This window comes from Cyprinus carpio, chromosome B22 (assembly GCF_018340385.1).
Source record: "Cyprinus carpio isolate SPL01 chromosome B22, ASM1834038v1, whole genome shotgun sequence".
Classification (NCBI taxonomy): Eukaryota; Metazoa; Chordata; class Actinopteri; order Cypriniformes; family Cyprinidae; genus Cyprinus; species Cyprinus carpio.
The window spans coordinates 27,649,575-27,676,809 of NC_056618.1; the positions used below are offsets into that span (position 1 = coordinate 27,649,575).

General features: G+C 34.5%; 2 protein-coding genes and 1 pseudogene across 3 annotated transcripts; 1 reads left to right on the plus strand and 2 right to left on the minus strand.

The window, feature by feature from the left end:
- The first annotated feature begins 424 nt into the window (after nt 1–424).
- LOC109081032 lies at nt 425–14,111 on the plus strand (annotated as a pseudogene).
- A 2,444-nt stretch (nt 14,112–16,555) lies between these two features.
- LOC109081033 (beta-1,3-galactosyltransferase 1-like) lies at nt 16,556–22,903 on the minus strand. 2 transcript variants are annotated; one of them, XM_019096034.2, is made up of 2 exons: nt 22,780–22,903; nt 16,556–18,139 (listed from the first exon to the last, which is right to left on the minus strand). In XM_019096034.2, the coding sequence occupies exon 2, from the start codon at nt 18,118–18,120 to the stop codon at nt 17,068–17,070; it is 1,053 nt and encodes a 350-aa protein (XP_018951579.1). In that variant the 5' UTR covers nt 18,121–18,139; nt 22,780–22,903; the 3' UTR covers nt 16,556–17,067. The 2 variants fall into 2 exon arrangements, with proteins under 2 accessions (XP_018951579.1, XP_018951580.1); XM_019096035.2 differs by lacking the exon at nt 22,780–22,903 and adding an exon at nt 20,280–20,442.
- A 2,025-nt stretch (nt 22,904–24,928) lies between these two features.
- Nucleotides 24,929–26,101, minus strand: LOC109081034 (beta-1,3-galactosyltransferase 2-like). The gene has a single exon (XM_019096037.2). It carries the CDS (start codon nt 26,081–26,083, stop codon nt 25,130–25,132), a length of 954 nt encoding a protein of 317 aa, XP_018951582.1. The 5' UTR covers nt 26,084–26,101; the 3' UTR covers nt 24,929–25,129.
- Between the last annotated feature and the right edge of the window lie 1,134 nt (nt 26,102–27,235).

Below are 27,235 nucleotides of genomic sequence, written 5' to 3' on the forward strand. Positions count from 1 at the left end.
AGGTTATAGACAATGTAACCTAAAATTCTAACTGTTACTGCATGATTTCCCCCAGGTTATAGACAATGTAACCTAAAATTCTAACCCCCAAGAAGAAACATAATTTGGACCCTTTCCATGGTGGGAAGACAACATAACTTAATTTTTCTTGTCAAGTTTTACACATAGTGTAATGTAAAACTATGTGTTAACTGCTCAAACCCTGTTAATCAGGAAGCTGTAATAAAAAATGATCAAGCAAATATTTTTCTTTAATTAATGATAAATTTAATTTATTACTAAAACAACAAACCAACAAAATAACTACAAAATCTGAAGTTCCTTCTGAGTTAAATGTGTTTTAGCTAAATTTACAACCCTGTTACTTGGCGCTCTTTTGTATCCTATAAAGAGCAGTTAGTTTAATAGTTTTCAATTGAGCGATGAACTCATCTCTTGTTAAGGTAAAGCAGTGATTCATGTTTTTGGAATGCCTGTTTTTGTCACCCAGCAACTGACATCCAGTCCAACGTTCATTAGCGGAGGAGCGACCAGAACTGACATCTGCCAGGGTGCTTTGGGTGAGTCAACTTAGCTATAACATTCACCCATTGTGGAGCTACAGTAGAGTACAGCTGTAGTGTACAATGAACCTTTAGAAGTGATGATAACAAAAGATCATACAGAACTTCCTCATACAGTGTAACCAGCAGAAGTCAGCCATTGAAACTCTGAACCACAAGAGCAGTTTTTCTAGTTTGGGAAGTTTATTTAGATGGTGGATGGAGGACATTGAAACTCAATAGAATTGTACAGGGAAACACCCTCTTTTAAAAAACCAACTCACACTTTTTAATATCTGGGAATATTATTAATTGCATATCTTCTTAAAGAAACCGTTTTTCTTCAAAAAACAAAGGGAATTCCTTATATGGGAAAAACGAAACATTTTTCTTTACATAGCAACTCTAAGTCCCAAACACACGTACATACACACCCTGTTAAACCTGTTTTACTCCATACAACACAAACACTGGTGTCCCTTTATCCTGTCTTGGATCATACGCCTCTGTTTTCTCATATGCAAACATGTCCCAAGAGTCAGGTGACTGTAGTTTTCCACAGTAGCTGAAAATGTTTGATACGAGTCCTGATCAGACAATGCCGCTGACTTTACTGGCTATTATGGACATGTCTGCAATGAAAATGAGTTTGCAAAATTTATGGGAGTAGGAATAATAGGAGAGATAGTGTCCTGAAACATGCCAGAACAACTTAAAGGTTATGTGGATACGAATTTCTGTTTTACCAGTAATATTGTGCAGCTATTGTTTTGAGTGTTTGTAGAATGAACAGTGAAGTCTAATAAAATATTAAATGAAAATGCAGTTACTGTCCGCTTGCAATACTGAGTCACAGATTTAGTGAACGCAATATGATACCAACTTGCTGGTTTTCCAGGTGACTGTTGGCTTCTAGCTGCCATTGCTTCTCTTACCCTCAACCAGGACGTATTCGCCCGTGTGGTCCCGTCTGGACAGGGTTTTGACGGTGACTACACTGGAATATTTCATTTCCAGGTTAATAACCTCTTGTTCTATATTACTATTGTTGTTATTTATGCAAAGCTGGTTTCTCATGTAAAAGTCACATTTATTGTTTAAGAAACTACATTTTTCTCTCACAAAAATGACATTTGTTACCATACATTCAGAAAGTGCTGTTATCTGTTATCTATACGTCTATCGTCTCTTCAGTTCTGGCAGTGTGGTGAATGGGTGGATGTTGTCATTGACGACCGTCTGCCTACCAGGAACAGAGAGCTGCTGTTTGTCCACTCTGCCGAGGGCTCTGAGTTTTGGAGCGCCCTGCTGGAGAAGGCCTATGCAAAGTGAGTAGTCGGTAGATTCAAACCCATTTAGCATGTGGACTAGACTTCCTCAGAAATAATAACGAAAATCTACATCTTGTCCTCAGGCTGAACGGCTGCTATGAAGCTCTGTCTGGTGGCTCCACCACCGAGGGCTTTGAGGATTTCACTGGAGGCATCGCTGAGGTCCATGAACTAGCGAAAGCAGGTCCAAACCTCTTCAAAATCATCCAGAAGGCTCTGAGCTGGGGCTCGCTGCTGGGTTGCTCGATAGATGTGAGAAACTTCATATTTACTTGTGTGTACTTCAATTGTGCAGCCTTTGTAATTACTAGGAGTGTGCAAATGGATATGTTGTGTAACTGTCAGTGAACTAGAATTGATAGTCGTGCAAAACCGGTTCTGTTGTGTATTTGTTAATGAAGTTTGTTTTGTTTCGGTTTGGTTTAGATCACAGACTCCGCTGATTCGGAGGCCATTACTAGTCAGAAACTAGTGAAAGGACACGCCTACTCGATTACAGGAGCTGAAGAGGTTAGTGGTGACTATATTGACTAGAGGGTTTTTTTCTTCTGTTGAACACAAAAGTGGAGCAGTTGCTGGTAGCCATTGACTTCCAAAGTGTTTGTTCCTTACTATGGGAGTCAATGGCTACCAGCATCTGTTTGATTACCAACATTCTTCAGAATCTTTTCTTTTGTGTTCAACAGAAGAAAAAAACCCATACAGGTTTATAACAACACAAGGGTGATTAAATGATGACAGAAGTTTAATTTTTGGGTGAACTAACCCTTTTAATTGGTTTGCATATGGAAAATGATTTATGACTGAATGTTACAGGTGGAGGACAGGGGCAACTTAACCAAACTGATCCGCATCAGGAACCCCTGGGGGCAGGTGGAGTGGACCGGAGCCTGGAGTGATGGGTGGGTGACCCGGTGTTGGCTTCAAAACATGTTACATGTCTGTAAATTAATAAGCATGCAAAGCTCTATTTCTGAAATCCAACTGTGGTTTGGCAGAGAGTAACCACACCCACCTGTGGCTCTATTCAGACATGTTGCTATGAGTTGCTATAGGAACTCTATGCCCTCGGGTGTAGGAAGGAGAGGTTGAGTGCCGCCCATCCTCCACATCACGCAGTGTACACCTAGCTTCCTCGTTCCACATCAAAATCAGCATAATTTAACATGCTTAACCCGTTAACGCCTAACTAATTTAATCCTTTGAGAATATATACATATAATTTTAATATATAACATAATAATATTATAGAGAAAGGGGTTAAATTGGGATGGGGGGGGCTCTGTGGTTTTAGGCTTTCGAGGGGTGCACATGTGCAGCCTACAAAATCTTATGTCAGTTGACAAACTGTGAAATATTACAAGTTGAGAGAGCTAGAATTAGTAAGAACGAGAAAGGTGTGAAAAAAAATTAAAATAAATATCATAACAAAAGATATACTTCATTTTGTTTTTTAAATTAAATTTAAATAATATCATATCTTAAATTAAATTTAAATAATCATATCATATCTTACTTACCTATTTATTTATTTAGTTTGTATTTTTTTTTATATATATAGCTATAGCTATCCTTGTAGAGACTCTCCATAGGCGTAATGGTTTTTGTACAAACCATATTTTCTATCGCCCTACACCTAAACCTACCCCTCACAGGAAACTTACTGCATTTTTATTTTCTCAAAAAACCCATTCTGTATGATTAACTATATTACCCATAGATACCTAAATCAATTTACCCACACAATGTGACACGAGTCCCCATGAGTCTGTGTGTATTCAGGTTTAAGTATGAAGGAAGTTCACCAGGATGTATAAACCTACACACAATAATAGGGCCTTATAAAATAACATTAATTTTACATAAAAACTTATTCACTACAAATATTAGTCAGCATTTTTCCAGTGGATACACCGTCATTTTTAAGAGTAATATATATATTATATATATATATATATAATATATATATATATATATATATATATTCAAAAGAATATTATATACGCTTCAGGACATAGAGGCGTCAGCATTTTTCCAGTGGATACACCGTCATTTTTAAGAGTAATCCATCGTAACTTTATAAAAATACCCAAGACTGCTTGAACACAGACCAAATATTTTGTGCAATCGCATGTTTACTGTTTTCATGTTTCCTCAGTCAAGATTTCTCTGCGTTTTATTCAGCTACAGCGATCACTGGATACCTGTCCAGATTAGTGATTTCCTGGAGCATTACTTCTACAATACATATATGGAGCTTCTACTACTAACAAAACAATATTTTGAACAAAAAAAAAAAACCTATTTTGAGTAAAAATAATACTTTTCTCTAAAAAAAAAAAAAAAAAAAAAAAAAACAGGATTCCCTAAATTATCGTCATTGATATTATTATCAGAAATTATCGTGGTACATTTTTAAGCCCATATCGCCGATCCCTACTTCTTTCAAAAACAAAAAGTCTTGCCAACCATTACCATTTGAGTGGTAGTGCTTATATGTGAAGTAAGATTTGTATTCAACCCAAATATAACAGTTTAGCAAAATAATCAGCAGGAAATTCACTGAATGTCATGTGATTGGTCTATAGGTCGTCAGAATGGCGTCAGGTCAGTGACAGTGACCGAGAGAAACTGGTCTGCAAAGCAGAAGATGGAGAGTTCTGGTAATCTGCGAATGTTTTATTTGTTTATTTTTCCGACATTTCAGTTAAGGTGTTCTTATGATCATTGATACTTCTCTGCATCCCAGGATGTCGTTCTCTGATTTCCTGCGTCATTACTCGCGGGTGGAGATCTGTAATCTGACCCCTGATGCTCTGTCAGACGACAGCGTTAATAAGTGGGCGCTGTCCAAGTTTGATGGCAACTGGAGGAAAGGATCAACTGCTGGAGGCTGCAGAAATTACCCAAGTAATGAACTGAATCAACTACCTGATAATTACATTGTACTTTATTATATTACATTATATTATATTAAATGTTTGACCAAGAATACAAAACAAAGAATACTTGTCACAGTGCAGGCAAGGCAATGAAGAGGAGATGCGGATCCAAATGCAGCTTTAACTTTGTTTAGAAAGGTAGCGGTAACATTTTACAATAAAGTTCATTAGTTAACTACTTTAGTTAACATGAGCTAAGAATACATGATTCTTCTACAGCATTTATTAATCTTAGTAAATGTTAATTTCACCATTTACTAATGCATGATTAAAATCAAAAGTTGTGCTTGTTAACATTAGTTAATGTGCTGTGAATTAACATGAATTAACAATGAACATTAATTGGACATTTTCTTTAACTTAACATTAATAAATACTGTAATAAATGTATTGTTCATTGTTCATTCAGGTTAGTTAATACATAAACTAATGGAACCTTATTGTAAAGTGTTTCCATATTAACAATGGTGCTCTAAGACAAAAACACACAGAGAGAAAATAAATACCACAGCTTTGCGCATCTAACCAATACAATACTAGACAATGATGTGAGGAAATTGTTTAGATTAATTACAAAGACATTAACAATGAACTAGACTAGAAATAGTTTAAAGTTTTTTTTTTTTTTTTTTTTTTTTTGATATGTTACTGGACAGTGGTAATTAAAAAATAAATAAAGGCAATATTAAATAATTAATTTAAATAATCTATATGTATCATCTTATTTCCATAGTGACACGTCTTGCAGGCACAATAGCACTGTATGACACATGTTTCATTTTTATTTAGTTTTTCCCTTTTTATTTAAAATATCTACAAACTACTATATGATGCAGCCTATTCTGGTTGGCAAATGTGTAAATTAATTTGTTTTGTCGTTTAAATAACCTTAATGATCATGTTAGTTGATCTATAATGCGCGCTGGATGCTGTCACGATTAACATCACGTAATTCACCCATTTCTCCCGAAATACATGAAACTAAGTGGCCAGTAAACTGGGAGAAAAAAGTTAACATTATAGGCTCCAGTAGTTTCGTACACAGTGTGTAGGCTATTTAATAGGAATCAGTGTGTATTTAACAAATGATAAATGTGTTTTTTTTTTTTTTTTTTTTTTTTTTTTTTTTTTTAGTACTTAATTAAAATGTCTATTTAAATGTCTGAAACCATGAACTTTACATGGTTGGGAACAACGGTATATATTTGTGTAATAAAAATAAGCTTCTGTTTCATAAACATTGTGCTGATTACAGCTTAACAATATTTACCATAACCTACTTTTGGGGTCTTTGCTATTGTATTCTGATATCATTATGCCTCAATTAGCTATTTATAGATTAAGAGTTGTTGTTTTAGATGTACAGATAACTAGCTGCTGTGTTTAATAATTTAAGTTGTTAAAATAACATTCTGTTCTATTGTCTGCTGGTTTATTTAACTACTATTCAGTACACCACATTGAGTATGCCACTTAGTTCTGTAAGACTTTAAATGTTAAAGTTCAAATGAACACCTATTAGTTTGTATACTACTACTACAAGCTGACATTGGTATGATGTAAGCAACACAGCTAAAGTCTAGCATTGACGAAAAATCAGTCGAATTGGTGGCACTGAGGGGCCCCCATGAAAAATTCTGCTTAGGGCCCTATAAAGGGTTGAGCCGACCCTGAAACAGTACATGAAAACCAAGGGGACAAAGGAAACAAGAACATAGAAAGTCCAAGGAAACAAAACTTAAACTGAACATGACAATACTAAACAAAAATAAGAGCAATAAACAAAACAAAATAATACTTAACAAAAACAGCAACAAAAAACTAAATGATACTAAAAAACAACAACAAAAAACTAAATACTAAACAAAAGCTGCAAAAAACTAAATACTAAACAAAAACAACAACAAAAAACTAAATGATACTAAACAAAAGCAACAACAAAAAACTAAATACCAAACAAAAACAACAACAAAAAACTAAATGATACTAAACAAAAGCAGCAACAAAAAACTAAATGATACTAAACAAAAGCAGCAAGAACAAAACTAAAATGATACTAAACAAAAACAGCAACAAAAAACTAAATGATACTAAACAAAAGCAGCAACAGAGAACTAAATGATACTAAACAAAAGCAACAACAAAAAACTAAATACTAAACAAAAACAACAACAAAAAACTAAATGATACTAAACAAAAGCAGCAACAAAAAACTAAATGATACTAAACAAAAACAGCAACAAAAAACTAAATGATACTAAACAAAAGCAGCAACAAAAAACTAAATGATATAAAGGCTTGAGCCGACCCCGAAACCAGTACATGAAAACCAAGGGGACAAAGGAAACAAGAACATAGAAGGTTAGAGTCCAAGGAAACAAAACTTAAACTGAACATGACAATACTAAACAAAAATAAGAGCAATAAACAAAACAAAATAATACTAAACAAAAACAAACAAAAAATAAATAATACTAAACAAAAGCAACAAAAAACTAAATGATACTAAAAAACAACAACAAAAAACTAAATACTAAACAAAAGCAGCAAAAAACTAAATACTAAACAAAAACAACAACAAAAAACTAAATGATACTAAACAAAAGCCAGCAACAAAAAACTAAATACTAAACCAAAAACAACAACAAAAAACTAAATGATACTAAACAAAAGCAACAACAAAAAACTAAATACTAAACACAAAACAAAACAAACAAAAACTAAATGATACTAAACAAAAGCAGCAACAAAAAACTAAATGATACTAAACAAAAGCAGCAACAAAGAACCTAAAATGATACTAAACAAAAGCCGCAAAAAGAGAAAACTAAATGATACTAAACAAAAGCAGCAACAGAGAAACTAAATGATACTAAACAAAAGCAGCAACAGAGAACTAAATGGTACTAAACAAAAAGCAGCAACAAAGAACTAAATGATACTAAACAAAAGCAGCAACAGAGAACTAAATGATACTAAACAAAAGCAGCAACAGAGAACTAAATGATACTAAACAAAAGCAGCAACAGAGAACTAAATGATACTAAACAAAAACAGCAACAAAAAACTAAATGATACTAAACAAAAACAGCAACAAAAAACTAAATAGTAAACGACAATAAAAAAACACTAAATGATACTAAACAAAAGCAGCAACAAAAAAACTAAATGATACTAAACAAAAAACAGCAACAAAAAACTAAATACTAAACGACAATAAAAAAACTAAATGATACTAAACAAAAACCACAACAAAAAACTAAATAACAAAAAAAAACAAAAAAATAAAAAACAAAAAAAAAAACAAAAAACTAAAAAAAACTAAACAAAACTAAACAAAAACAGCAACAAAAAACTAAATAGTAAACGACAATAAAAAAACTAAATGATACTAAACAAAAACAGCAACAAAAAACTAAATGATACTAAACAAAAGAACTAAATGATACTAAACAAAAGCAGCAACAAAAAACTAAATGATAACTAAATACTAAACAAAAACAACAACAAAAAACTAAATGATACTAAACAAAAGCAGCAACAAAAAACTAAAGGATACTAAACAAAAGCAGCAACAAAAAACTAAATGATACTAAACAAAAGCAGCAACAAAAAACTAAATGATATAAAGGGTTGAGCCGACCCTGAAACCAGTACATGAAAACCAAGGGGACAAAGGAAACAAGAACATAGAAAGTCCAAGGAAACAAAACTTAAACTGAACATGACAATACTAAACAAAAATAAGAGCAATAAACAAAACAAAATAATACTTAACAAAAACAGCAACAAAAAACTAAATGATACTAAAAAACAACAACAAAAAACTAAATGATACTAAAAAACAACAACAAAAAACTAAATACTAAACAAAAGCTGCAAAAAACTAAATGATACTAAACAAAAGCAACAACAAAAAACTAAATGATACTAAACAAAAGCAGCAACAAAAAACTAAATACTAAACAAAAACAACAACAAAAAACTAAATGATACTAAACAAAAGCAACAACAAAAAACTAAATACCAAACAAAAACAACAACAAAAAACTAAATGATACTAAACAAAAGCAGCAACAAAAAACTAAATGATACTAAACAAAAGCAGCAACAAAAAAACTAAATGATACTAAACAAAAGCAGCAACAGAGAACTAAATGATACTAAACAAATGAATGATACTAAACAAAAGCAGCAAAAAAACTGAATGATACTAAACAAAAGCAGCAAAAAAACTGAATGATACTAAACAAAAGCAGCAAAAAAACTGAACAGAAAACTAAATGATACTAAACAAAAGCAGCAACAAAGAACTAAATGATACTAAACCAAAACAGCAACAAAAAACTAAATACTAAACAAAAAAAAGCAACAAAAACCTAAATAAGTAAACGACAATAAAAAAACTAAATGATACTAAACAAAAACAGCAACACAAAACTAAATGATACTAAACAAGCACAAACAAAAATGCTAAAAAGTAAACGCAAAAAAAAACTAAATGATACTAAACAAAAACCGCAACAAAAAACTAAATGATACTAAACAAAAACAAACAAAAAAACTAAATGATACTAAACAAAAGCAGCAACAAAAAACTAAATGATACTAAACAAAAGCAGCAACAAAAAACTAAATGATACTAAACAAAAGCAGCAACAAAAAACTAAATGATACTAAACAAAAACAGCAACAAAAAACTAAATGATACTAAACAAAAACAGCAACAAAAAACTAAATAGTAAACGACAATAAAAAAACTAAATGATACTAAACAAAAACCGCAACAAAAAACTAAATGATACTAAACAAAAACAGCAACAAAAAACTAAATACTAAACGACAATAAAAAACTAAATGATACTAAACAAAAGCAGCAACAAAAAACTAAATGATACTAAACAAAAACAGCAACAAAAAACTAAATACTAAACGACAATAAAAAAACTAAATGATACTAAACAAAAGCAGCAACAAAAAACTAAATGATACTAAAGAAAAAAAAGGGACAAAAAACTAAATACTAAATTACAATAAAAAAACTAAATACAAAACAAAAACTAAATAATACTAAACAAAAACAGCAACAAAACAAAATAATACTAAACAAACACAACCCCAAAGGACAAACGAGAATACTGCACAAAAACAACAAAAAGCAAAGCAAAATAACTGTAAAGAAATACAATAAAGCAAAACAAAACAAAAAATACTGCACAAAAACAACTGCAAAAAACAAAATAAAATCATATTGAAAAAAACCCTGCAAACACAAAAGTACACTAAAAACAACCGCAAAAAACATTAAAAAGCAACAGCAAAAAAGACTATGAAATGCAATAAAAAGCAACAAAAACAATAGCAAAAACAAACGTATACTATACAAAAAAACAGCAAAAACTAGTTAAAACAATAAAAAAGCAAAACAAAATTTAACACAATTCTAAACAAAACAAACAAAAGAATACCGAACATAAGAAACAAAAAATAAAACTACAAACAAAACAGCAAAATAAATAAAAAATACAATAAAAATACAACAATAAAAATACAACAAAAAAAGCAAAACAAAAGAATACTGCACAAAAACAACAGCAAAAAAAAAAAAAACACTAAACAAAACAAACTTTACTAACCACTTGTTTGACCTTCGTTATGTTCCTGGCAGACTCGTTCTGGATGAACCCTCAGTTTCTGATCAAGCTGGAGGAGCAATAACAACACCACACATAAAAAAAAGAGCTGCAGCATCTTCTTTGTGTCTCATACACAAAAAAACCCCCAAAAAAAAAAAGAAGTAAAATAGGAGAACACATGCACACCATTGGCTTCGCCATCTACGATGTGAGCAGCCTGACACCGTGTCTGGAAGTAGACTAGCATAGACTATTGCCAGAAAATCTGATCCACTTCCTGGTTGTTCTGGCCAAGAACTATCAGAAGTGATAAGAATTGATAATTTCACAAACATAAACTAAATCAATATATCTCTCTTTTTATTGTCCACAGGTTCCTGACGAGGTATGGACTGCAGATATTGAAGCACAAAATTACCAGTTTTTTTGCTACACTTTTTTTTTTTTTTTTTGTGTTTTCATCATAGCTCTTAAAGGGATAATTTACCCAGAAATTGACATCAATAATCTAATTTCGTTGCAATATTGTGATGTAGAGACCCGCACAGAAAAACCCACACCTAAAACGACACCTCCTCGCGCCACACTCCTCCGCCCCCCTCACAGACCCCCACAAAAACCCGCGAGGATTTCTCCCCCCTCTTCCTTCCCCCCCCCGGCGAGTATCTCATCGTCCCGTCCACCTTCGAGCCCAACAAGGACGGAGACTTTTGTGTTCGCATCTTCTCTGAGAAACAGGCAGAGTTCCAGTGAGTTCCTGGCCCACAATAATTAGATTGTTTCTAATAAAAGTCTATTCCTCCTGACTGAAAATATGTTTGGTTTTTAGAGAGCTTGATGACCCTGTCGAGTGCAGCGTTCCTGAGGTACATTTCTCCATGAATATAATGCTGTATTATGACATAAACGTGCATTATTTTAATTGTATTATTTCACAGATTAACGTGAACGAGGGTGATATTGATAGTCGGTTCAAGAGTCTGTTTGGACAGCTTGCTGGGGCAGTGAGTATTACAGGATGATGATTTAATTTTGCTCTTTTTGTCCATTTTAATATTTATTAATCTCATCCAATAATTTTTTTTTTCTCTGCAAGGATGCTGAAATCTCAGCATTTGAGCTGCTAAATGTCCTGAACAAAGTGGTAACAAAACGTAAGATCTCAAATAATTTTTATTCAGTTATTATTTATATTATATTATATTTATATAATATAATTAATATTGTATAGGTATTATCAATACATAAAACAATACATATAAATAATAAATAAAAACATTTTAAATGTTAAATATATAGTTAATAATGAAATATTAATAAGTCAACAAATAATTATAAAAATTATTGAATTTGTAAAATACAGTAGATAACTGAATATTTTATAGATATCAATTAATCAATAAAAGATACATGTATTCTTTACATGTAGATAACATGTTTCTTATTAATTGAATATTTTAATTATTGACCATTTATAATAACTTTCTTCAAGGCAAAGACATTCAAACTGATGGGTTTAGTTTGGACACTTGCCGCAACATGGTGAACTTACTGGATGTATCCTTTTGAATAACTGCACAAGATGTTTTTGAAATGCATCAGTTTTATAAAAAATATTTAGACTGATTTCTGCACTATTCTAGTCTGTTCTTTCCTTTACTGCTGTCTCAGAAAGACGGCAGTGGAAAACTGGGCATGGTTGAATTTAAGATCCTCTGGACTAAAATTGAGATGTACCTGGTATGTTTTCATCCTGGTCTCCTTTTCATTATTTGTACGGTCTGGTTTCGAAGTCGGCAGACTGTTAAGAATGTTGTAACATTGCAGTGCGCCTGTGTTTGTGTTCTGTCAGGACATCTTCTGTAAAAACGACAAGGACAAGTCCGGCGCAATGAGCTCTATGGAGATGAGAGAAGCCATAGGGAAAGCAGGTCGGATCCTGTGTCTTAAAGGAACAGTACACACAAAAATGACAATCTGTTATCGTTTAATCACCTTTGTGTTGTTTGAACAGGCTTCTCTCTGAACAACCCTCTACACCAGATCATGGTCGCGCGCTACAGCGACTCCAGTCTCAACATCGACTTTGACAACTTTGTGGCCTGTATGGTGCGCCTTGAAAGCATGTTCAGTGAGTGTCCGACAAACAACCGCATTTGAATAAAGACTGATATGTGATATTCTGCATTTACATATCCACATTCTCATTTGCAGAAACGTTTAAAATGCTGGACAAGGACAAGACTGGCACAATAGAGCTGAACTTTTTTGAGGTTTGTGTCTCTGTTAGTCACATGACACGCAGTGAAGGTTCTAGAAGAATCAAGAATTATGCAGATTTATTTTCTTTACAAAATGCATTTTCTTAAATACATTTATGCATTTAGCAGACGCTTTTATCCAAAGCGACTTACAGTGCATTCAAGATATACATTGTCTTTTTTTTCAGTATGTGCACTATGCTATTTATGCTAAATAGATGCGATTTACACTAAATGAAAGGCAGTGGCTATTTGCCACTTAAATAGAAATGGATTTGCAGTATTTTATTAGTGATATGCCATTTACACCAAGTGCAAATAATGATATATTCTATTTACACTATGTAAAAATGGCAGCATTTTCTTTGCGATAAGTGTAAATAGTAGATGCTGTTTATACTTGGTGCAAAAATAAGCATTATAAAACATTATAAAACAGCATGCAGTAATAACTTATTGAGTGTAAATTAGCATATTTCGTAAAATTACTAAAACCCTCCCTCGCTACACCTACCCAACAAACACTTTGTCATTAAATACCCACTTCCATTTTTTAAATATTTCCTTCATTTTTATTGAAAATAAATGCCTTTCCGATCTGATATGTAATAGGAAATGAGAGAATGAGTTCGGCAAAAGGCAGATTCGAACTTCGAATTGATAGAATAGAAAACTATGCATTTTAATGTTGTTTAAAGTCATCATTCGCGGTGCTTCGTGTAAGAGGGCGTTTTCTTGCAAACTAATTTGCTGATCGTGACTCTGATTGGTGGAATTTTTGAACAGCATCATGGGTAATGTAGTTTTGCACCACAAATTCGACCGTTAAATGTCATTTAAAAGCACATGATGCAACATACACCATCAATTAACAACCTCAGCGCTCACAAAGGTTTATAAGTTACAAATCAGAAAGGTATGGGAGGACGCTCTTCCAAATATATCCAAAGACGACAACACTCTGCTGACCAGACCCCTGAGACGACAACTGTATTTTGTCTCCTTCTAGTGGCTGAATTTCTCCATGCTTTGAGGAAAAGGAGCAGCAGATTCTGGACACATCTTACTGCACTGACATTACCAGAGACCGAAGGAAAAACTGACTCTCATGCTACATGTTCTCCAGACTCAGGCCGCCATCAAACTCATCTCAATCTTCATATGCTAACAAGCACCGGGTTCCTATGCAGTGTGATAGAATTCATATCATGGGGGTTTAGCTATAGCTTATTTAGTTGTACAGTCCACAGAAGGGTTTTTTCTAGCTAATAAATCACTACTTTGATAGATGAAAAAAATACGCTGGGTGCAAACATAACTGTTTTATGTCTTTGTATTTTTATTAAAAATGTAATCATAATCAAAAGTAAATAAAACCCGTAACTTTAAGGACACTGTCCTTATGCATCATGTCCTTCTGTCTAGAATAACAGTAGCTCTTATATTGTGTTTGTGACTCTTTAGGCCTTAAAAATAAACACGCTCTTATCTCATACACCTCAAACTAACCAAAACTCCAAATACTTAAAAAAGTTATAAACAATTTAAAAATAAACCCTTTTTAAGCCAAAACACCCCAAATTTTACTTGAATCTTTTATTATGCAAATAGTGTGGTATTGCAGCCAGGTAAACAAACTCGAGTTTACAGTAATGCATTTACTTAAAGGAGGTGGTTCCTACAGAGGGGGTATAAATTATTTAATAATAAAATATTATTTGATCTGGGTGTAGTTGTGTTTTCTGTCGATTCTTCCCTCTACAGGCCAGATGCACATCTAAAGGAAAACTGATTGGCTTTTGATTAGCGATTTGATTTCACAACCATTTCAGTTTGTTTCAAATATGTGGCATTTTATCGCAATGATTATTAAGTGATTACTAACAGTATTATGGTCATTAAAAAAAATAAGAGTGTAATTAGTATACTTTGTTTCCTATAAAAACATGTTTTCTAAGTTGGATTATAACTTTAATACTATTAATTAATTATTTATATAAAAAGTTCCTGTTTGGCTTAATTTATTAATGTCAATTAAAATTAAAACGTCAGTTAGCCTACGTTCACCTCTAAATAAATAATATGTAGCCTAGGCTACCTGTATTTGTGTGTGTGCATGTCTTTTTGTAACATTATTATATGTGATAGTTGGTAATTTAGTTGGTAATGCTATAATAGGGATTTTGACCGTAAGAAAATGGGGTTTGTACTTAATTTTAATTAAATATGAAACAAGACTGACCTGCAGAGGGCGGCAGAGAGGCTCTGTTACAAACAAATGACTTCGCCAGATGTTTACCAATGTTTGCAGAAGCGAAACTAACTATCTGTGCGCCGAATGAAAACGAGCGGCACCCAATGCAGAGTTTAAAGGGCCTAATCAGTATGACGCGAGCGAGATTAAACAGATATCAGAGTGTGTCCGTCGCTGTCTTGAGCCGCTGCTAATTTGACTGCTGAGGTTTTATTGGGTCTACGTCACATATGTAAGCTCCAATGAACACCGTACAGGTATGACTAAATACCTGTTATTATCTGGGTCTGAAATATAATCTTTACCTAGGCTACGACGTTTGGGTGTGGTGTTCGAGTCAACATATTGGCCCACGAACAGTGTAATGCTGCTAGAGATGACAGGAGGTATTTATTTATTTATTTTAATTCTCATCTTTACTGCTGACGAAGAAAACAGACATTTAGACACCTTGAACATTTTGACATAATGTGCAGCTAACTGTTGAAACACGGATGAGGGGGGAGTTAAATGATATTAAAACAGTACAATTAGCTTTATGTGAGCAAATATTAACTTTAGTCATAAATGTTAGTTAAAATATAACCCGCCATTAATCAGTAAAGGGCAGTTTAAAACATCTTCAAGCTAATTATTTAGTAAAAAAAAAAAAAAAAAAAAAAAAAAAAGTTTAGTATGTGAACTGTACAGTTTTATGCCATCCTTGTGAGGTGGGACTAGTTTTTGTAGGCGGATGAACTTCTGGTTATAGAAATGCTGTGGAGTTTCCACGTGGGTTTATATATACTGTATATATATACATATATAGCACAAGCTATTCAGAAAGTGATTCTTTCACGCTTCCTAACACTTACACACTATATTTTAAAAAGAGCATGTACATTTAATAACTGTAGCATTATTTTAGTGCTTCTCACCTGCCCTATATGCTTCCATTGTACTGTAAACTGCAGTTTACAGAAATACAATCATTTTGTCGCTGTTTTTACAAATATATAAATACATATATATATAAAATATTGGTTTACTGTCTTCAATTAAAAATTGTGTTGGCTATTTAATTACAAAGTAAATATAACCGAAAAAAAGTGTAATTTAAAATACAGTTACTTATGAAAATGTTACCAATATACAAAGGGGGTTACATCTATATAATTTCACACACATACAGATTTGATTGATTTCTTAACTAAATTGCATTGACTGCTCTAAAATATGAGACACCAATATTTCAGGAGTTTAGGGCACAAAAAAGGCCAAACAATCTAATCAAAAAATTCAATATTCAATAAATACAATAATCATTTATGTAAAAAAAAAAATAAAAAAAAACATATAAAATTCAAGATTCAAGAGATTCAAGATTTTTATTTGTCACATACACAATTATATAGAGCATATATAACCAGCAGTGTAATGTGAGTTAAATGTGTTAAGCATATATATATATATATATATACATATGCTTTTTTTTCAAGATTAACAGTTTTTTTCCCCCAAGGCATTGTTAGATGCCAGTGTTTCCTATCACAGCTGTACAAGGATTTGATTAACCCTGCCTGCTTTCAGTTTTCAAAATGATTAATATCTGAAAATATTTGAAATTTTATTAAAAGTTATTTGGTTTTCCCAACACTGGGCCTTAGTGTGTGCAAGATAAGGTTTCAGCTGAAAATACAGTCATTTCTTTATGCAAGAAAACCTTTTAACAGTAACAGTAATTGTCCAGTTCTCCAACAAGTGCGCCATTTTGTTTGGTTAAAACAAGAGAACATCAACGAGCAAATTATTTAATTATTAAATAAAAATGTGTAATAACAGTTCCATGGTTTTCCCCTTGGGTGTATCCTTGTTCTTAAACTTTAAATAATAAAAAAATACATACATGTTTTTACATGTAATACTTCAGTCTTTGTTCTTGAGGATACTGTATGTTGCACATGGTTTCACTTGAACATAATAAAATGCTCACAGGCACACAAACAAAATGTAAACTTACATCAACTGAACCAGTAATCCAATGTAAAAAAAATAAAAAAAAGTTTTTCTTCGTCAGACACAAAATATTGCAGTATGTCCTATTAGTTTGGACGTTTCCACCTCAGCAAGGATTGCTGGTTGAATGAATATCTGTCCAGTAAGACGTCATCTGATTTGTGTTGTCTGTAAGTATTGCAATCAGTCCAGAATAGTAACAGCGATTGTACTGCTGTGGTGCCACCACAAACTGTTCTATGTGTGGCGGTTGAGTTGGGACGATACCCAAACGCTCCAAACACATGCCAAGATATGCATCCTCTATAAATATGGCTTTAATGTGCTTAGATTCCTGTATAAATTTCTGTGGCAGGTCCAAAGAAATGATGTAACACATGCCTAGAGGATACGGCGGATATGTGTCTCTGGTGTACACGTCATAGGGGATATAAAACTTGTTGAACGGATTTCGAATGACAATGTTTCCATACCACACTAGCCCCGTCATATAGTTGGTTGGTACTGGGTTCAGACTCCCAAGCATATTTATTAGATTGTTCATGTTAAGGAGCACGTCAGCGTCCACTTTCACAGCAAAGGATGCCTGTTGACAACTCCTGCTGAGCCACTCCATCATCATCATGGTTTTAATGGTCAGGTTCTTGTAGGAATCCAGGAAGTTGCTCTGGAGGAGGTCTTGGTACTGCTGGCTCTCATTCCGGAGTTGCTCCTGCAACGTTTCTTGATCATTTCCATTATGTAAGCCCAACATAAACAGCACCAGCACCACTTTGTCCCCAATGAGCTTTTCTCCACCCCACGTCCTCCTGATGCCACTGCGTGCCTCAGCGTCCCAAGGAGGCACCGGGACCATAATCACCACGAAGGGCTTCTGCTCTTCACATATCTTTGGTTGGTCAATGATAAATTTATATTTTCTGGGGTAGGCCACATGGTACAACCCTGGTTCTTCCTGGACTATTTCTTCCTGGACCATTTCTGGTTCTTCTTCTACAGCATCCTTACTTGGTGCTGCTGTGCTTTGTCGTTTTGGAAGAGGGTACCTTTGTGGTTCTTTCTTATTTTGCCCCAATGTCGTATGAGAATAAGAGAGATACAGTAGCAAAGCAGTTACTGGAATCAAGAGAAAAACCAGGAAACCCTTGTTATAGGACATCTGTATTGATGAGGAACCACTGAAAGAGAACAGAAAGAGTCACAGACAAGTAAGTGTCTAGTAAGCAAGTACTTAGCAGTATGCTTGTTGCTTTTGTGTAGTTATTATTTTTAGGAAATGTTTGCATTTTTTTGACTGAAACATGTCATGTAGTGTAACCATCAAGTAAATATTGCATTATATCTTATTACTTGGGATGTTTCCACCTCAATATGGATTGCTGGTTGAATTTATATCTGTTCAATAGCAAGTCTAATTTCTGTCAAATTGAAACATATTAATTTAATAATTAAACACATACCCATACAAACACCTAAAAAATTACAGGGTTACTCCACCGCAAAATGAAAATTTTGTCATTAATCTCTTACCCCATGTCGATCCAAACCCGTAAAAGCATAATTCATCTTCATAACTCAATTTAAGATATTTTGAATGAAAACCGGGAGGCTTATCACCCTCCCAAAAACTACCAAATAAATAACAGTGTCAAGGTCCAGGAAAGTATGAAAACATCATCAGAAGAGTCCATGTGCTATCAGTGATTCAACCGTAACGTTATGAAGCGATGGGAATACTTTTTGTACACGAAGAAAACAAAAATAACGACTTTATTCAACAATTCCTCTCCTCTGTGTCTCTCCAAATCAGCATAGCGCCATTTTGACAAATCTGAGCAGTACGCAGGTGGTGTACACTCGTGTACAAAAAGTATTCTCGTCACTTCATAGCGTTACGGTTGAATCACTGATGGCAGACGGACTATTCTGACGATACTTTTCATACTTTCCTGGACCTTGACACTGTTATTTATTTGGCAGTCTATGGGACAGTCACAAGCCTCCCGGTTTTCATCCAAAATATCTTAAATTGTGTTCTGAAGACGAACTAAGCTTTTACGGGTTTGGAACGACATGGGGGTAAGTGATTAATGACAAAATTTTCATTTTGCGGTGGAGTAACCCTTTAACACTCTTAGAAAAAAATAGGGTTTGAAAAAACGGTTTGTCAATTGTACCCTTAAAGTAGGACTGGGCAAATAATCGATTTTCATGCGCATCTCGTCAGTATAGCCGAATCTGTGATTAGTTGTAAATCTCCAGCACACGCTTTCAAATGGAGTGGCATACACAGAGACTTAGATCACTGACAAGCTACGCAATATTGTGTTCGTAATCGGCAATGAATCGCCTGCGATTATGAATGTGATATTGCGTAGCTTGTCAATAAGCATGATTTATATTTTCAAAGTAGTAAGCATGTGCTAATCTGTGGTTTGTATACCTGCAGTCTTAGTTTCCGTTTCCCTGTCTGAGTGATAAATGTAAATGACTGCCACACTGACAGTTGCTTCCTCATATGTAGATGCAACAAGCAGGCCATGTCCTAGCTGTGTGTTGTCTGTAGCCTTTGTGGTGTGTTCAACTTTTTTTTCCAGTGCCCACATGTGACCCGAGGTGATAACACAGTTGGTTTCATTGCCTCTAGTTATTTTTATGTCAATTAAAAGAAATTTAAGTGAAAGTAAACTGAAGATGATAATTAGTTGTTTTTTTCAGGACCTGTCTGATCAATAAATCTGATTCCACACTAGTCTGATTCAAGCTAGAATCCAAATGCTCCCAAGTCCATGACAAGAAAAAGACCATAGAAACATTTCTGGAGTCTTGAGTACTAAAACTCAGTCATGATTACAGTGTCAACAAATGTATGCGTCAAACCACATATGCAGTTCACACATACAATATATATCCACAAGATCCACAAATACTGCACATAAACGCCTCCCTCAAATACATATTAAAGTTAAGTTAGCAATATATACCACAAATGAATAAGACCTTTTCTAGCTGTAATTTAATCCACAAACAAATTCCATTTTTAACCTTTTTTTGTTTTTTACCATTTTGAATTTGTAGAAATATACAGAACAAAGACAAACTGTGCTTTACAGTAAACTAAATCCCTCACATTCTGGCATTTACATCTCAGAAATAAAGGTACAATGACACTCCTCACACACACAATAAACAACTAACAACAAAAAGTAAGACTTGATTTAAGTAAATCATATAGCATTGTATTTAAAAGGGTATGGCTCTAAATGAATTAAATAAATCCACAAATCTTATTTGAAATGCTGGTAAATTCGGACATACCTTTAGCAGCGATAATGAAGCTTGCTTTTCCTTCTCTTCAACGCACTACACTGACTCATTTACTATTTTACCAGAGCAGCCTGTTACACAAGCAACACCAGTTCCTCCAGTGTCTACTGAGAAATGTTAGGTCATTTGGGGGGGGGGGTTCCCGGACAGAGATTATGCCCAGTCTTAACATAAATTAAGATATTTTTGATGCATTCTGAGAGCTCTCTGACCCTACCATAGACAGCAAGGGTCCTACCAAGATAAAATAGTCATTGTGACATCAGTGATTTAACCGTAACTGTAATCAGCCTATAGCGCCATTTTTGAGAATATCACATACGTAAACCATGTATTCCAATGGAGCTGCAGTTAATACACAGAGCCGTAGTTCACTGAGAAGCTACGCTATATCGAGTTCATTATTGAAGATGAATCGCCTTTGATAATGAACTCGATATAACGTAGCTCGTCAGTAAACTACGGCTCTGTGTATTAACTGCAGCTCCATTTGAAAGCAGGTGATGGGGATTTACCGCTAATCATGGAACCGGCTTTACTGACGAGATGCGCATGGTCATATCGTTCGATATATTGTCCAGCCCTACAACGTATATACGCAAATACATTCAGATTAAAGCGTAAATGATGTAAACAGCGTATCCGGGTATGGTGCTGCTGACACAGAACAGCATACGTTGTTTACGTACGCGATATTCTACAAAATGGCGCTATAGGGTAACGCGGAGGAGACAAATTGTTGAGACATTATTTTAGTTTTCTTTGCGCACAAAAAGTATTTTTGTTGCTTTGTTAAAATACGGTTGAACCACTGATGTCACATGGATTATTTTAACGATCTATTTGCTATGTTTCTGTGCGTTGATCGCGGTAATATCATTGCGGTCTATGAAAGGTCAGAAAGCTCTCGGATTTCATCAAAAATATCTTAATTTGTGTTCCGAAGATGAACGAAGGTCTTACAGGTTTGGAAGGACATGAGGCAGAGTAATTAATGACAATTTTAATTTTTGGGTGAACTATCCCTTTAATTGTCATGGATCAAAATGACAATTTTCACCAGAGATTCAGAGCCAAATTACTTTGTGGAAGCTTTGTGGAATTACATGCCAATGGTGATGGTTCAAAAATGGGAAAAAGCACTTTTAAAGTTTGTTTTCCAACTCCCTATATGATTAAATTGAATAGATATGGGGAACTCAATGCGGCTACATGTCCTAATTGTTGAATATTACCTATTGTCCGAACATGGTTAACCAAATTTGGGTCACCTTGCATATAGCTGATATGCATTTATTTAAAGGTGAATGTCTGAAGGATAAATAATGCTGAAACTAGAAATGGATCTTGTTTCTCTCTATCAAAACAACTGCATAGCGCAGACCCATCTGCCTGATAAAAACAGTCAAGTTGAGGCATGTGATTGCTCTCCTCACACATTGTATTCACATCAAAAACGAAAAACTAGTTTACCCTGTGTAAAGGTCTAAACCCCATTCCTGTCTAATCTTATTTTGTTTCACATTGCTCATACGCAGATCCATAGTTAACAATTAATCCTGGTTATTCATACTCTGATGCGTCACACTATACATTCCTAAACCCTGGATTACTTTTTTTGTCTTTTTTGCATATTTGCAATCAAGACTAGATAAGCACAAAGCCACATCTGGTTTTCAACCAATGAAAATGGACTTTAAGCCATTTTGAGAACCCAATATCTAAAATCTTATCAAGATATCTTCACAGGAAGTACTTCTTCCCATTTTTGAAATGTCAACACAGTACATATAATGTTACAAAAATTGTTAAAATTCACAGAATTTACTAAAAGACCTACCAATCTCTGTATACCTATCTATCTGAACAAGGCCTAAAAGTTGGAGCCACATGCAAATCTCATTTCATCATTGGAGGCTGACAGTTAGGGTTGTATGCCAAACACAACAAAAGGTGCAGAGAGACCCAAGACATATGAGTGTCGGTTACACCTGGTCTGGCTGGTAAAACGTTGACGTTTAGCGCAAGATACACACCCTTGTCAGGTTTCTACAACATATTCTATTGAACTGGAAATGTAGACTAAGACTGCCAGGTGTGAACTTAACTTGCATTTTAAATGAGACTGAAACTCAATGCTTCTCACTAGAAACCAAAGGCTTCCTGTATGATGGCGTATAGGCTGAATACAGGTCAACTTTCTCATACACTAGCCTAGTTTTTTTTATTTGGTTTTGTGTTAAATATGTTCCAATATTGACTTTAACACCAAAACCTAAAACACAAATACAATTTTTAATATTAATAAGCAATAGTTATAGGTTATTGGTATTATGAGTCAATGAACTCTGTTTGTGATCATATCTTGACAATATTCTATAAAAAAAATATAAAAAAAAAACTACCAAAAAAACTCTCGAGCCTGCACTATAAAGTGCGACAAAGGACTATCAGTCAAACTCTCGAAATAAACGTATATTATTGTACTTACATCAGACGCGGTGACGCCAGGTGAACGCCTCTGAAACGCGTTTCGCGCTCCTGCCGTTTAAAAAGTTTAACATAAATATAACCAGGATCTCAGTCGACGTTTGTGCCAGGAAACAAGAGCTTCTATCTGTAAACCAACAGGTGTCTCTCGCCTTTAGCCACACCCGACTCGGAAATTGTTCTTCCTCCTCATGTATCGTCTTTTCATGTTCCCCATTGCACATATATCTTTTGATTTAATTGCAAATGTTAATCTTTATATGTTTTAATATGGGGTATCCTTTAGTCATGTTCTGGCATTTAAAAAAAAAAAAAATTTCTTGGCAGCTGGTGGTTAATTTTTTTTTTTTTTACATTTAACTCATTGTAATGTTTTCTTGGCAGCTGGTGGTTAATGTCAAGGCTATTACAAAAAAATATGGTATTTATTAATCCTATATTTTGTGTCACCCTGCGTCCCAATGTGCATACTCTCCACCCTTTCTGCCTTAAATATTCTTGAAAATAACAATTTCACATAGAATTTAGGATGGATAGTATGAGCATTGGGGCGCAGGCTCAGTCATTTGTGTCAGTAAATATTTAGTTTCCACACGCCAAAACTTCAGGAGATAAGATGAGAACTTTGCTGTCCTCTAGTGGCTCTAGAGCTGTAGCAGACTTAAATCCAAAGTTCCCGTTCTGGGGTTATATGTCCATGCAGGCTAGTGATATATGTGTATATGTAAATGTAAATATTTATATATAAACTGCTCATTTTGTGTTGACTATCTGGTCTGCTTATAAGTGAGTGTTGCATGGTTAGCAAACCCTACAGGAAGCAAAATTGTGACCCGGGCCGAACCACAAAACCAGTCATACATTTTTATTGTATTTGGATAGAAAGGGTCATATACAATTGTCCAAAATCTTCTTTACAATAAACGCAACGACCTGACCCTTTGAACCCCTCCATTGATGTAAGGTTTGTTAGGACAGGGCAATTTGGCCGAGATATAACTATTTAAAATCTGGTATCTAAGGGTGCAAAAAAACTAAATATTGAGGGGGAAAAAATGCCTTTAAAGTTGTTCAAATGAAGTTCTTAGCAATGCATATTACTAATCAAAAATTAAGTTTTTATATATTTACAGTAGGAAATTTACAAAATATATTCAACAAAAACTATACTTAATAAACAAACTAATTATTTCATAAAATAAAAAACAAATCTATAAACCCTAACATTACAATGTTTTGTTGGCTATTACTACAAACTTACCCGTGTGACTTACAGTAAGAGTGGTTTTGTGCTCCAGGGTCCAATTTGCTTAAGATTTACTCATGCTCAGGTCATCCAGGATGTAGATGAGTTTGTTTGTTCAGATTTGGAGAAATGTATCACTTGCTCATCAATGGATCCTCTGCAGTGAATGGGTGCCGTCAGAATGAGAGCTCAAACAGCTGGTAAAACATCAGAGTAATCCACAAGTAAACTTGTAAACGGTGCTTGATCTGTCCATATTTCTCTCCCGATTCAGACAAGATGACTTTTTCACTGACAAAATCACTATCATGGACTCGTATTTCAGTCAGAAGCAACGGTTTGAAATGTACAAGGTTTTATTAATGCATGCATGGAGTTTTTCAACATTAATCGATGGATTGGAGTCATGTGAATTACAGTACTTGTGGATTATTGTTATATTTTTAGCAGCTCTCTCATTCTGATGGCACCCATTCACCAATAATTTGAATTTTAGTCAGAAGCAACAGTTTGAAGTTTAAAATCTTGATAGTGGACTCTCATTCTGACGGCACCCATTCACTGCAGAGCATCCACTGGTGAGCAAGTGATGTAATGCTGCATTTCTCCAGATCTGTTCCAATGAAAAAACAAACATCTTTGATCAAACATTATTGACCCCTATTTTTATTTCTGGGTGAACTATTCTTTTAAATACAGATATTTCATATTAATTTGTGGTCATTAAATCTACATACATATACATAATATATATACATAATATTTTAAGATGTCAGAGTATGTCTTTAAATTCAGATTTTTTTTTTTCATTTATTATTCATTTATTTCATAAAATGTTCATATATTTAGATTTCAAACAAATATATTTTATACATTTTTTTTTCCAAAAATGATTTGTGTCCTGAATGAGTCAGTGTACATTTACATAAAAGGTGTAAAAGAAGTGTTGTAAAGACAGTGTTGTTTTACATTTCAAATTCTTAGATTGAGTGTATCACTTAGTATGGAAATACATAAAACAGGCTGCTGTTGTAAAAATGCATTAAGCTGAGCCTGTAACTACAGATATTATTATTTCTAGAAAAAGACATTTAGACAGGTCTTTTCAGCAGGGTCTTTTGGTTGAGTGAATATCCGTCCAATAGGAAATCAGCTGAGTCTGGCTGTCTGTGAGTATTGCTATTAGTCCAGAATAGTAACAGCGATTGAATCGTTCTGGTGGTTTGACCACAAACTGTCCAATATTTGGTGGTTTCTTAGGTGCGATTCCCAAATGCTTCAAACACATGCCCAAATATGCATCTTCAATAAAAATAGGTCTGATATGCCTCGATATGTGCAGGATCTTCTCTGGTAAGTCCATAGAAAAGACATAACACATGCCCAGAGGATACGGAGGATATCTGGCTTTAGGATACACATCATGAGGGACATAAAACTTGCTGGATGGATCTCTCAAGACAGTGTTTCCAGATATTACTAGGCCGGTGATGTAGTTATGTTGTAGTGATTTCAGACTCACAAGCATATGTAATAGGTTTTTCATATTGAGGAGCACATCAGCATCCACTTTTGCACCGTAGGATGCCTGTGGACAATTTCTGTTGAGCCACTCCATCATCACCAAGGTCTTAATGGTCAGATTCCTGTAGGAATCCAGGAAGTTGCTCTGGAGAAGGTCTTGATACTCCTCGCTCTCATTCTGGAGTTGCTTCTGCAGTGTTTCGTTACCACTTTTTGAGCCCAGAAGAAAGAGAACCAGTACCAATTTGTCCCGGACGAGCTCCTCGCTGCCCCATGTTGTCCTGATGGCGTTACGTGCCTCGACGTTCTGCGGGGCCACAGGGACGATAATCACCACAAAGGGCTTTTGTTGTTCACACTTCTTCGGCTGGTTGAGGATAAATCTGTAATTTTGAGGGTAAGCAGCATGCGGGTTCCCTGCTTTTTTCGCCATTTTCTGCCACTTTCTTGTTTCAAGGGTAACGGCAGTGAAATACAGCACTAAAATATTAAGTAGGATGAAGAGACCAACCAGTAGCCAACTCTTACAGAACATCTGACCGAGGCTGGAAAAAAAAAAAAAAAAGTCATTCAAATACAAACCCAAATTCATTCATCATTTGAAATACCACATATTAAATCATCAAACAAAAAGACCTTATGTTAGATTTTAATTTTTAGGCAAACTGCCCCTTTAAATGTAAAATCAACTTTCTTTCTTTCTTTCTTTCTTTCAAAGTGGGTCTTTGTCACAGAGTTAGTCAAATGCAAAAATGCCTTGTTTCTCTGAGGAAACAGGCAAATCATTTTGACCACTGTGCTCATAGGCTTGAAGGCTCCTCAAAAAAAAATCATATTCCATTTCCCTGATGCAAATTCAATACCTTCTCCCCCACTCTAAAAACTCAAAACCAGACATGCACACTATAAAGAAGGTTCTCTACACTAAGTAACAGTTCTATCTAGAACCATATCTTCCTGAAGAACCCTTTAATGCTGAAATGGTTGTTTCTATCAGTGTTCAGGGTTCTTTCCAGGGTTGCCGGGTTTTCACACCAAAACCCGCCCAATCGCGTTTCGAGGGGTCCCCCTTTAAAAATCGCGTTGCGGGGGTAAAATACACGTGTTTTGGTGGGGTTCACTTGGTAAAATTCTCATTCCAGGTGCTTAATATCACTTTATTTGGGTCGTTTTTCAACCCGCGGACATGAAAACAACCCGCGGCAACAGTGTTAAAGGAGCCCAATTCCGCGGGAAAACCGCGGACTTGGCAACACTGGTCCTTTACCGCCTTTTTGTTTTTCAAATTTTTAACTGCCAAAGCCACCTTCACTATTGACTTTCTAGCGCTCAACCATCCAGCTACGCAAACTGTCAACACACTATCAACAGGTGAATTCTTAAAATGTTCAAATTTTAACTGGTTTCCAACTAATCAAGTATTTTTCTCTTTTTAGTTAAACAGAACGTGTAAGTGTAAGCAGCTCTGTTCAGTTAAGGATTACGTTACTTTTCTTCTCTACAAACGAACACATATTGAATTCAGCTTCGTTTGGCTTTCGTAAGCATAGGCTAATTGTTTTTACATAATCAAATTGAACGACACCTTGTAACAAACTCAGTTGTGTTTTCAGATGGTTTCACATCCCACAGCATCATGAGTGGAAGTGCCATTTAATCACAGCAAAAAATACACATATTAATAGAT